This window comes from Telopea speciosissima, chromosome 4, assembly GCF_018873765.1.
Source record: "Telopea speciosissima isolate NSW1024214 ecotype Mountain lineage chromosome 4, Tspe_v1, whole genome shotgun sequence".
Taxonomy (NCBI): Eukaryota; Viridiplantae; Streptophyta; class Magnoliopsida; order Proteales; family Proteaceae; genus Telopea; species Telopea speciosissima.
The window spans coordinates 15,440,765-15,452,998 of NC_057919.1; the positions used below are offsets into that span (position 1 = coordinate 15,440,765).

The 12,234-nt window shown below is 38.3% G+C and overlaps 1 protein-coding gene across 2 annotated transcripts; it reads left to right on the forward strand.

Annotated features, from left to right (window-relative positions):
- Positions 1–618: 618 nt before the first annotated feature.
- On the forward strand, positions 619–4,916 carry LOC122658551. Of its 2 annotated transcripts, none has more exons than XM_043853562.1 (6): positions 619–1,048; positions 2,836–2,962; positions 3,556–3,695; positions 3,834–3,893; positions 4,056–4,124; positions 4,530–4,916. In XM_043853562.1, exons 1-6 carry the CDS (start codon positions 848–850, stop codon positions 4,599–4,601), a joined length of 669 nt encoding a protein of 222 aa, XP_043709497.1. In that variant the 5' UTR covers positions 619–847; the 3' UTR covers positions 4,602–4,916. The 2 variants fall into 2 exon arrangements, with proteins under 2 accessions (XP_043709497.1, XP_043709496.1); XM_043853561.1 differs by having other exon boundaries at positions 621–1,048; positions 3,831–3,893.
- The last annotated feature ends 7,318 nt before the right edge of the window (positions 4,917–12,234 follow it).

Sequence of the window (12,234 nt, forward strand, 5' to 3'; positions counted from 1 at the left end):
TTCTTTTTTCTTTCCTTTCCGCCTTTCCTTCTCGGTTTTTTGGCTTTTCTTTTTGCCGTTTTCCAGCTGTCCCTTTTAATGCACGTAAAATTACAAACAATACCCTTCCTCTTCTCCAAAACCTGTTTAACACTTTAACTAACTTATATATAGATATATATAGTAGGTATTGAACCATGAAGTAACGTTTGGGTCAAACGATTTGACACCTTTCAGACGATAATAATATATTTGATTATTCAATCTAGATACTGAAAAGTCTAAACTGTCCCCACTATTCTTTAGAGAGCAATTATTCTAAGGGGTATTTTTGTCCACCTAGGAATTTTAAAAGCTTCACGAGGGTGTTTCCGTCATTTTGAGAGCCGCGAAGCACCACTAGTCAAACGGTCAAAGCAACTTGTAACTCACAAAAGACCTAACCACCAGTGGTATTGTAACACGCCCAAGCTCGGAGCGCAGCACTAGGGTACACCGGGCACGTACGTGGCGGTATGCCATTGGATTAATCGAGGTCGTCGGGATTCAGAGCAGGAAAAGGAGAAAGTGAAAAACCACAACCCCACGGTCCTTTCTCTCTCATTTCTTGCTCTTTTACTCTCTCTCTCTCTCTCTCTTTCTGTCTCTCTGTCTCTCTTTCTCTCTCTGTCTCCTCTCTCCTCTATTTGTGTTTTTTGTCCTCTGGATTTTTCCTAATCTTCTTTGAGCTTTCGGATATTCCGATGCCTGAAGAATTCGATTACGGGTTTTCCAATGCATGATCCTTTGATTTCATGCAAAATACTTTTCTGATCACCGATTCATCTCCGCGTTCTTTAGCTAGAAATTCAACTACTAGGGAGTGGAAATGCTGGAGGCAGTTGAGAGTTCTGTCCATGGCAGATTTTCACAGTTGCAGAGTTGTGGAGAGAGTAGCGAAGAGGAGCTGTCTGTGCTCCCTCGTCACACTAAAGTCGTTGTCACTGGTAACAATCGGACGAAATCAGTTCTAGTTGGCCTCCAAGGCGTGGTGAAGAAGGCTGTTGGCCTTGGCGGGTGGCATTGGCTGGTAACTGCTTTGAGGAATTCTCTTTTTTTTTTTTCTTTCTTGTGTGGTAATGGGTATTCCATTTTGGATTGGGTTCTTGTAAGTGTGCCATTTTTTGGGGCTTGCTCCTTTCATAGGTTTTATTTTATGTGTTTTTAGCAATGCGGGATACTGGGTTGTGTCTGGTTTTGAATACCTGCTCTTTGGTTATTCTTACCACTGATTGTAGTTATATATGTGGATCCAATGCTTGCTTTTCTTGTAATTTAAGGGTCAATTTTTGTATTGCTACTCTCTGTGGCATTTTTTTTATGCGCTTTCGATAAATTTGTTTGATTTCTTTTAAGTTTATTTTTTATTAGTGGACGAATTATATTTTTTCAAGCGTTCCATCCTGGGATTAAATCTTCATGACTTACTCTGTAATGGGTTTGAGTTGCATGTTTGCCCGTATGTGGATCTGGTGGTTTTTTTATTATATTGAGGCAAAATTTGGTAGAAATTGTATCAAGGCTTACTGAATTTTCGATTTAATGTCGACTGTAAATTTTTTTTTTTTTTTTTTTTTTTTTGACATTATAATTAATTGCTCTTGTGGGTTGAATTCCATTTGATAATGATGATGCTATTGTTTGGGAGTAAATTCCTTGTTATTGACTGTTGATGCATGGACTTACGATGTTCCCATTGAGTTCTTTTAGGTTTTTCCCTTTGATTTTTGAATCGGTTGGTTTTGCATTATTCGTTTTGTGGTTGAAATTGGTTAGAATATTGGTGGGTTATATTTTGGTTTTTGCAACCCTTCCTTCTGCAGATTGTAGAAATGTACAATGATTCAATGGGTTTGAGATTAGACTTCCTGATTTTAAGTTCTTTGATTTGCCTTCATCAACGTTTTGAGGTGCAATTCTTAAGTTTATGTTTCTTTTCGGCTCATGGATGGAACTTATCAGGTTTTCTACTTGTTATATTTATGAGCTGTTTATTTCTGTATCAGAGACAACAATTAAATGTTTTTGTATAGTGCTTGTTTTGTACAAATTGTTTGAGTCTGTTTTTTTGTGAATTGCATATTCATCTGCGTCTCATTGGTTTCTTGGGGCAGTCTACTCTTTCTTTGCAAATAGTCCATGCTGCTATCCATTTTGGAGTTGTGCTGCCTAGTTCAGTGCCACTGTGAATATGCGAGAGATTATTGAGCATTTGGGTGTTCGATCTGTACCTGAATTATTTCATGTGTTGAGTGCATGGGCATTGATATGGTCAAAATATAAGAAGGATTTTTTTTCTAAATTTGGAACGTAGTGGTATCTTGCTTTCTGTATGAGTTTACCTATTTGTGATATCTAAAGGATTTTTTTGGGGGATAAGTATATCTGGTTGAACATTTTGTGTGTTGGCCATGTTATGTAGGCCTTTGTTGAGTTATAGAATTCTACTATAAAAACAGAAATATTATATTGTTATTTGTCTCCCATCCCTGGGTTATTTGTGTCTCAATCTGTTGGTGTGTGTTTTATTTACTCTCGCTAGCTATAGATAATGTGGAGTTGTGTATATTTGTTTTCCTGTTAGTCTGAAGAGGCTTCAATCTATAGTTGTGACTTCCTTATTACTTTTTAAGATATATATTCTTCTGTCCAATCTCCTTCACCACCATCTGTCTCTTGGTTATTTTTTTCCTTTTTGGGGGTTCAAAATGCTTCAATATTTAACCAGAATTTGCTGATGTCTAGGAATCATTCTTCTTGTTTTCCCATGCTTTGGGTACTTTTGTTCTTGATGTTGCCACAATTCTCAAACTGCAGGTTCTCACAAATGGTATAGAAGTAAAGTTACAGAGGAATGCCCTTAGTGTTATTGAAGCTCCTACCGGTCATGAGGAGGATGATGACATTGAGTGTGAAAACATGCAGTGGAATGGTTCAGATATGGGTGAGCACAATTAGCATTTGAAGACTTACATGCTCGTTTTTGGTTTCAGTTGATTGACATATGAATCGGTACTCTTTGGTGGATGGCCCTGTTTTATAAACAAAACACTTGGATATGTTGTTCCGTAGAAATGTGAGCTTTTTCTGGGATAGATATCTCATTAGCCAAAAATCCAATAGATGGTTTTATATCCAACAAAGGCTGTCTAGGATGCTAATAGTCTGGTTTTTAACAGTATCATAAAATGCTGTCTGGATTATCTTCTTGTCTTGGTTGTACAAGAGGAAAGGGGCTCAACCACTCCCCCCCCAAAAAAAAATAAAAAATGATGGGTATGTATAGTGACTACAGTAAAGGTAGTGGTCTGGGAACTTTTTTCTTCTTCTATAATATTTGTCACTAAGACGATTGTTTTGTATCGGTGTCTTGCAAAACTTACTTTCGAGAGAAGAAATTGTCCTTGTTACATAGGATTCTCTATGTCTCCTTTATTTTGTTCCTTTTTACTATTCACAAAAGTTGGTTGGCCCATCTCTTTTTTTTTTAATCTTTATTAATTGCTGTTGTGCTCTCCTTTTTGCTCCCTTTTTCAGCATCTGATGACACTCAGAAATCTCATAGACCTAGGCATCGGTCACAGAAGTCTGTTGGGTCATCTCAGAAGACTATGAACCGGTCCCTTTCCTGTGATTCACAATCTAAAGGATCTGTTTCACCTGCTCGGAATGCCACGGTATGTAAATTCTATGTTACACTTTGCCTTTTCTTACTACCCTACATGAGGTGTAAGGTGTAACGATTTGATTCAGTAAGTTACTTCACCCACCGTTATAGCTCTTTCTAAACCTTTTGATTATGTTATCTGCAGAAGGTTGACCTCAGTAAGCTAGAAATGGCGGCATTATGGAGATATTGGAGGCACTTCAACCTTGTGAGTTAATTCTTTCTTTCCAATGTTAAAATATGTTTGGAACCAGAAAAACAAATTTGATATATGAGTAATGTTTGGCACCAGAAAAAAACAAATTTGATATTGATTACGCATAGTAGTTGTAACGTGTCTAGTCTAAAGTAACATTTTTCTGTTCTCAAGGTGGATGCCATTCCCAACCCATCAAAGGAGCAGTTGATTGATGTTGTTCAGAGGCATTTTATGTCACAGGTACCATTAAAAAACCCTAAAAGTTCTCCTTTCTGAGCATTTGTAGGTAACACAGTAATGACAACTTCTTGGACAATTTTGGCTACTAAATGTCTTGTTTTTGTGTATATATTTGGTGACTGTAAAAACATTTTATAATTTAATATAGGTAGCTAGAGTTTGGTGTTACCAATTGATCAGATGTCAAATTGACTATTTCTGAATATATTTTGATTAAGATGGATTTGGATGTACATGCATTTGATTCTCAATTCAATCTGAGTTGCTTATAATTGGATTACCCTGTAATATAGGTGATATATGCTAATTTTTTGTGTGGCACATAAAATTATATTGTGTGAGGACTTGCGAAGAGGACTTCTAACATGTGAATACCACCCAATTGCTTCTCTTTGTTTTCGAAAGCAATTGGATGAGTTGCAGGTACTTGTTGGGTTCGTTAAGGCTGCAAAGAGATTGAAGACCATCTGCAACTGACCTCTGATAGGGAAGAGATCTTTGCCATTTCGTTGTCGGCACTAACAAATACTGGTATCATATGTCCCCCTTCCAATAGTTATGTAGTAATTTCCTGTAACATATGTATCCTGTGGCTTGTTATTCCATCCTCTTTTTATTTTCTTAGTGAGTTGGGTAGTCAAGTGATCTAAGTTAAAGTAGTACTAGGTATGTAGATATGTAATGGTGAACTTAAAGAAGTTTGTATGGCCAAATACACTTGCCTAAGTGCAGTGCTGACTGACTCCTTGGGGGAAGTGGGTTATATTAATGTATATTCCTAGTTCTCGTTAACGTCCTTGTTCGTCGTCCATTTAGTAGCTACTACTAGAAAATGTGGAAGTGAACTGATGATCCCCTGTGTATTCTGAAATAGTATATCGGGTTCTCACCTCTCTACCTCTTGTCTAGATATCCTAGTTCCTAGATTAGTAATACATAAAAGAGTAGGATGGGTGGGTCGATCGGCTGTGTTGTGATTGCGTCTATGAATTTGTAAGGTTTGATTGCTGGAATCAAATTCTTGGGTTCCTATTTCGAGCTGCTTTGCAGAGTATCCAAATCTTCCAGTGTGATAGAGAAAGGAGAATGTGGTCGAAGAAGAAATAGAAGAAGACTGGAGTGAGATAAGGTTGTGCACTTGTCTGGTGAGATCAAAGATGCGGTTTGGAACTCTATTCCTTTGGTTCCCCACTTTGAGTTTTGGGGCGTTCTCAGCCTTATTTTTGGAATTTTTTTTCTGCTGCTGTGCCATCGTGCGGCGCAGCAGAGGCCATGTGTGCACAGTGGGGCTGCGGATAAAGGTCCATATTTTTGTTTCAAATGAATTAATTTTAGTTTGGAAGGGTCAAATAGAGGAGACTCGTAAAGGGACGAAAATCACACCTTGTTCCTACCTATCCAACTGCTGCGGATCAGGATCGTCCCCAGGGAGGCGTACTCCCAGGGTGCTGCCAGGGGGCATCCAGCGGTTAAGCTGGGCTGCACACATCTTGGCACATACTTAGGGATGTGTGCGGTACAGCCTAATGGCTGGCAGCACCCTTGGCGTGCTGGGCTCCCTGGAGACGAGCTAAATTCACTGCTTTGTGTTTCTGTTAACACGTACATACCTAATTAGTTACCTTCTGGACCACCTACCAATTTCTTTATAAAAATTCATTCATACCATGATATAGAGAATGGAATCGGAATTGATTTGAAATCTAATCATGATTTAAGTTTATATTCGATATGTATCGGGCTGATATGCAGTCAGCATATCTTTTTTTTGGTATTTACTCAGATGTCCCCGCCTTGTATGGGTTGGAAAAATAAAAAATTTACTATAATGCAATTTTAAGTATATTTTTTTTGGAAAATGCTAAATAAAAACTCCTGACATGAATATATATATATTTTTTTTGCTAAAGATCAGCAATGGATATAATATTAATTGTAAAAAATGGTTACAATAAAACTGTAGGTGTTCTTATAGACAGGACAAAAGATCTAACTTGTTTCCTTGGGCCTAGCCTTGGGCCTAGTCGTTAGAAAACGTTAGACTTTGGCAATCTAACAAACCACGAATTATGTGAATCTATAGAAAGGCCGTTACAACGCTTCCCATCCTAGTACACTGTTTGCTTAATGAATAAAGGGGGGGCAGACCAACATGAAGGTATTTTCCTTTTCGCCGCTTGGGTAGCAAGGGCATCCGTTGCAGAATTTGCTTCTCTATAGCAATGTGTTATACGCCACTGGATAGATTTGAGAAACGTACAAGTGTTCCCCCACTAGGTCTGAGATGTATAACTTTCATGGTATGTTGTTTATGGTTAAATAAATGTATAGTATTTGTTTAATTTCTGTAATATTTAGATTAGAAATTTTGATTTGAAAAAAATAATCACATTTAATAATGAATATTTTTACCCAAAAACTTTTAAAAATAATAATAATAAAAGAAACCTGTTCTACTAGCAGCAAAAAATCCACCATCAAAATCACTGTAGGAAAGTTCAAATTTGCGAAAACCAGCTATTAAACAAATTTCTGCACCATTGAAAGTCAAGATAAGGTAAAACTAATGCGTAGCTTCAAATTGGTTAAAATCGTAGAACAAAAGAGAGAGAGATATGGAGGTCTGAAGATTAAAAAGAAAAGAGTCACGAGTTATGATGAAGTTGGTATTAACAGATTGTCGATCCGGAGCCGATATCCACACCAATCTGGGATATCATTTCGGTATTGGTCGGATATCCATAGTGTTCTTGTGCTGACACTGGCCGATCTGATACCGAAGCGTCAATCCATGATTCCAGTGTAGAATGTAGGTGTGAGTTGAAACGGTAATCTCGCTGCCATCTTCTTCACGTTCTGTTTTTGAATCAAGAATTTAATTGTAGCTTTATTTCATGCCCACCAACCAGCCCCTGCACAAAAGAGGGAGAGAGAGAGAGAGAGAGGACCATATTTTAACCAACAGCGTTTTATCAGAAAGGAAGACTACTAATTGAAATCAAAACAATCAAAAGCAAATTGCAGTACATAGGGTGGGAAAGTCGAGGATCCAGATCCTCTACTGCCGAGAGCTGCCCGGTAGAACCGTGCTGCCAAGACATCTGTGCATGAGTCATGTCCCCATCTTCCTATTATACTTTCGTTACGTCAACTTCCTTTAATCATCTTTCTAGTTTCTATCCTAAAAAAAAAAAAAGAAAAAAACCATCCTGAACCTTGGGTCATCTTATTGATGTGGTGTGGTGGGGGTGGGGTGGGGTGGTGGTGTCTCGGAGTGAATGTAAGAGACCCATCTTGCCCGTAGAGTTAGTTGGGTGTACAGAATAGGTGTTGTAGAAGGAAGGGGATGGATCTGGCTCCTGTCCTGCAGTGGCGGGAGCTGGAGCGTCCAGCCCATGGAAACCCCCTAAAAACAGGGGGTGGGGGTGGTCATTTCACATGTGGGGCCCAGGTGGGACCCACTTGTGAATAACCACCCCACCCCCTGTTTTGGCTGTCGTTTAACTGGGTTGGATGCTCCTCCAGCTCCTGCCATTGCAGGACAGGATCCAAATCGGAAGGGGACACTATTGGGTGGCGACTAGGCGTTGTGCAATAGGATGGACCACCCAACTTGTTGAATCGGGCCTTCTTCTTCACCCTCAAAAGCATCATTCACAGGAATGTATCTAAGTAGTAACAGAGCATATTATCCAAATTAAGGAGTGAGTGGTCCACTCAATGGAAATCGTAAGTTGAAGTTGGTGGTGGTTTCATAGTATATATCTTTCTTTCTTTTTTGAAGTCACTTTTTCCTTTTTCTTTCACCATATCTATTGAAATGAAATCTTATTATTATGTGCGACAAAGATAATGATGGCCGGATTACATTGAAACCGTGGGAAACCCCTTTAATAAGAAGCACCCAAGCAAGCAAGATATAATTAAACTAAAGAAAACAGAGAAAAAGAGACGTTAATAGTCAGTCAGTACTCAGTAGTGCTAGCTTTCCTAACAAACTAAGTGATCTGATTGACATTTTGGATTTGGACTACTTAGCCACTAAATAATTTAAAGACCAGGCGGGAAAAAGATCTTATAAGAATGGATCCCAAATAACAAAAAGGGCAAAGTAGCTAGTGGGATTGGAAGGAAAATTTCGCAGTGTGACTTTCTGCCACCCGGTTGTGCAGAGCGGTATCGTGCATAATGATCGGTGCACCCCTAGTCCTTTTTGTCTTTTCAAGTGGTGCATCGATCATTTCACACATGACGTTCTTTCTCCCTTATGTTATTTACTACCTTAAGAGTTAAAGATTAAAAAAAAAAAAAAGGAGAAAAGAGTTCAGGCATGTGAATCTCCTACCCACGTTAACATCATTAATCTAAAAATTAAAATAAAAAATCTCGCTAGTCAAAAAGACAAAATGAGAAAAGAGCACTAAGCTCCCAACCCACTTTGCTGTTTCATTTAAATTATTTCACGCCCAATTTTCAATCTTTCCCACATAAATTGAAGTTGTTGGGATTGTATCCATCAAATTCAATTATTAAAGTGTTTAATTTATTGTATTATACATGATATTAATATGATATAATTGTTCTTAACTTTTCACCTAAAAGTGTTTATGGTTAGAGAAGAAATTGAGCATTCTGTTCATATGCTGGTCAATATGCGTGATCATTGAAATGGAGATTCTAAGACACAGGTGTACATGTGAGTGTACATACATGTATAAATTGGATTGAATCACTGGAGAATTTTGAATTGAATATTGTTGGATGTTTTAGGAACAAGATTCTCATTAGTATCTTTTGATTGATCCCCTAACTTAAAAGGTCCTTGTCGTAGCAATTGGGCATTATGGGTTAGTCTCCCTTAGATTACATATAGGTGTGTTGGATTCATGGTGTTGACTTGTGTATGAAAAATATGTTCAACACGGAATCCACTTTTGCAACAGAGAATATCAAAGAGAAAACAGTTACTTAAAAAAAACATATTTCATCGTATATTTTCATATATTTGGTAAAATATTTGTTTTTTAAGTGTGCCCGTATTATACATGTATTAAACACGAATTAAACGTGTTTTCTACTTTTTAACTTAAGTTTAGTTTTATTTATTAAAAAAAAAAAAAAAAAAAAAAAAAAACACACTCAAAATTTAAAGAAGAAAAAATGCAAAACAAAACTCTCGCATAATATGGTTTTGATCTTCTTCTCTTCGAACCCTAGCCGCCGACTGCCCCCATTCCATTCATCTTCTTCGTCTCCATTCTCATTTCAGTTTAGGTGGCCGGCAAGACTTCCTTTGAGGCTGAATACCCCCTGCCCCTTCCTATTATCAGTTCTTATTTTAGTTCAGGTGGCCGGTTAATTGCAGCTGGGTAAATCGATGATTGCAGAGGCAAATAAGCTCTGTTCCTCTTCTTCTTCTCCGTCTCCGTTCGTCAAACGGCTGCAACTGTGATTGCAGTGATGTGTATGAAAAATATGTTCAACACGAAATCCACTTCTCCTGCTATCGTTTGTGCAAGCGTTGCAAAATGATTTATTGTGGAGAATTTTTTGTGTTGCTATGTAAAGTTAGAGTTGAGTTCCCTAGAGGATACTCCACATGTGGTACTCAGTTACTATTTTCCCTTCCAAAGGTTTAAAATTTTACATGTACTTTCCCTGACGTAAGGCTTAATTATAGATCCACCTATGAATTTTGGATATTTTCTTTTCTTAACATCCAAACATAGTATATACTTATCTTATCATTGTTTTGCTTATTTGTACAATTTATGCCTTTCTTTTTGGTTATTTTAATAATCCAAATTTGTTTGTGGGTATTTTCGTAAGGTGAAACCCACCCTTGGATAATCAAGTAGTTTAATATGATGTATTAAAGGCAAGAGCAAAATTTTTTTTTTTTTTTTTGGATTAGGCTGAAAACAACATTAATTAATTAATTAATTGATAGGGAAAATGTTTCTACCATGTCAGTAAATGGAAATTTTCACATCACATCCTATACTTTTCTGTCCTTAAGCAACTGAGCTATTTGATATGACATGTATCTCAATCATATGACATACTATGTATTGGATTTTAATTTTCATTTGTATTTTAAGAGTTTATATTCAAATGTTTTTTAAACTTGGTGAATCATTTTCAGGCTCACACCAATGACACGTAGAAATTTTAAATTGGTATGTAATTTTACCTATGATTAGGAGTACGATATGTTCACCAAATTGGGACCATAACTGAAACTTATTTATGGTATATAATATGGGCATGCTAGAATGTAGGCCTTACCAGTTGCGTTAGTTGACATCTTTCGTAATTTTTCTTTTTATTGATAATTGTGAGAATGAAATTAATTCGAGATTAGTTAGTTTGGCTTCTTTTTTTTTTGTCAAATTTTGTTTTTCTTTTTTGGTGTTTTATTATTATTATTTTGTTTTTTCTTTTCTATGTTCTCTATGCCTGTAGTACTTGGCTCAACCATTTTTGCTTTCTTCCCTCTTAACAAATTTCTCATTTTTAAAAGAGAAATCATCATTTTTTCTAGTGAGCAGGGCCAGCACTCTCTCTCTCTCTCTCACTGTGTGGGTTGGGGGGCCGGGAGGGTGTTCTTCTTCATGGATATGATTCTTTAGACACAAGTGATGGAGGGATAAGGCTACTTTCAGGCATGGGTTTCATGTGTAGCGGTTCAGAAAGTCAATCCTCTTTATAAGTGCTTTTCTAGTGATAGGAAAGAAAAATTGCACTGGTAGGTCAGTGGCAGTTGAAATTGGGGTAGTGATGATGAAGATTGTTTTAAATAAGGGAAAAAGTTCTCTGTCCGGGAATGTGGTTTACGCCAGCACTCTCATGAGTCTATCTCTCTCCTTTTATGTGAAAAGACATCTCTGCCCCCTTGTCTTAAGGAGGAGAGAGATAGACATATGGAAGTGCTAGTGTAGGCCACACTCCCGTACAGAAAACTGCTTCCCATAAAAATCACAATCCTCTACTTTCACCTGCCCGGTGCTGCCGTATGCTCACACACAAGTGCAGTGAAAAGTACCGCCTTACCCCCCCCGCTCCCTATGCTCCTTTCCCTCCTCTCATTCAGCTTCTATAAATACAGTTCTTTCCCGGCCATTTGGACAGTGATCACAGCAAAGAAAGAATAACGACCCTCAACCCCTCAAACAGTAATGGGTTGCTCCCTGCTAACACTATCATCGCCACTTTGGTTGTTAAGGAAGTATATTATAATATTTCTCTTCCTCACATGTCTTCTTCAGTCGCCCATGCTTTTCTGTTTATTGCATCCCACCATCCTTCACACCAACTCCCCCTTTCCTGCCCTCAATCCCCACCACCACCACCACCACCACCACAAGACACCACCACCTCCACTACCCAATTCAAAGTGTCATCAGCCTCCTCCTCCGCCACCATTGCGACCCAATAAATCTCCACCTCCTCTCCCACCGGGCGCGTTCTATTTCTTCTCACCTCCACCTCCTAGTCCTCCCATGCAGTACTCATCATCTGCAGGTTATTTCTCTAGTCACCATGCCTATCGGCCACCTCCATCAGCACCTCTCCTCCATTAAAGGACATCATTATCACCAGCTTTTTATATGAGTCGCTCCTAACTGTGTGTGTGTGGTATTGGGTTGTAATCGATGGAGTCCCTTGCAATACCATATATGAGGTTAGCATGGCTAAAAACGCATTATTACACTTTGGCTTGTTTGTCTCAATGTAAAATTTGGGTAAATTTTTCATTGAAATTATTTTCTCTTGTTTTCTTTTATCTTATGTCCAATTTGAATGGAGCTTTTGCACTCCCTTTTTTTGAATTTCAGAAATCCAAAACAAAATGGGCTCTAATGAAGTAATGAGAAAGGATAGTGGGCAGGAAGAGACCTGAGCCTCTACTGCCGAGCTGCCCAGGAGGACCCTACTCCCAAGACATAGCAAGGCGGTAAATGATTGCCTTACTCCTGTCCGAGTGTCTTGCCCAAGTGGGGATAAGGCGATCATTTACCGCCTTGCTGTGTCTTGACAGTAGGGTCCTGCCGGACAGCTTGGCAGTAGAGGATCCAAATTGGGGCAGGCAGGTGCTATCAAGTATCAA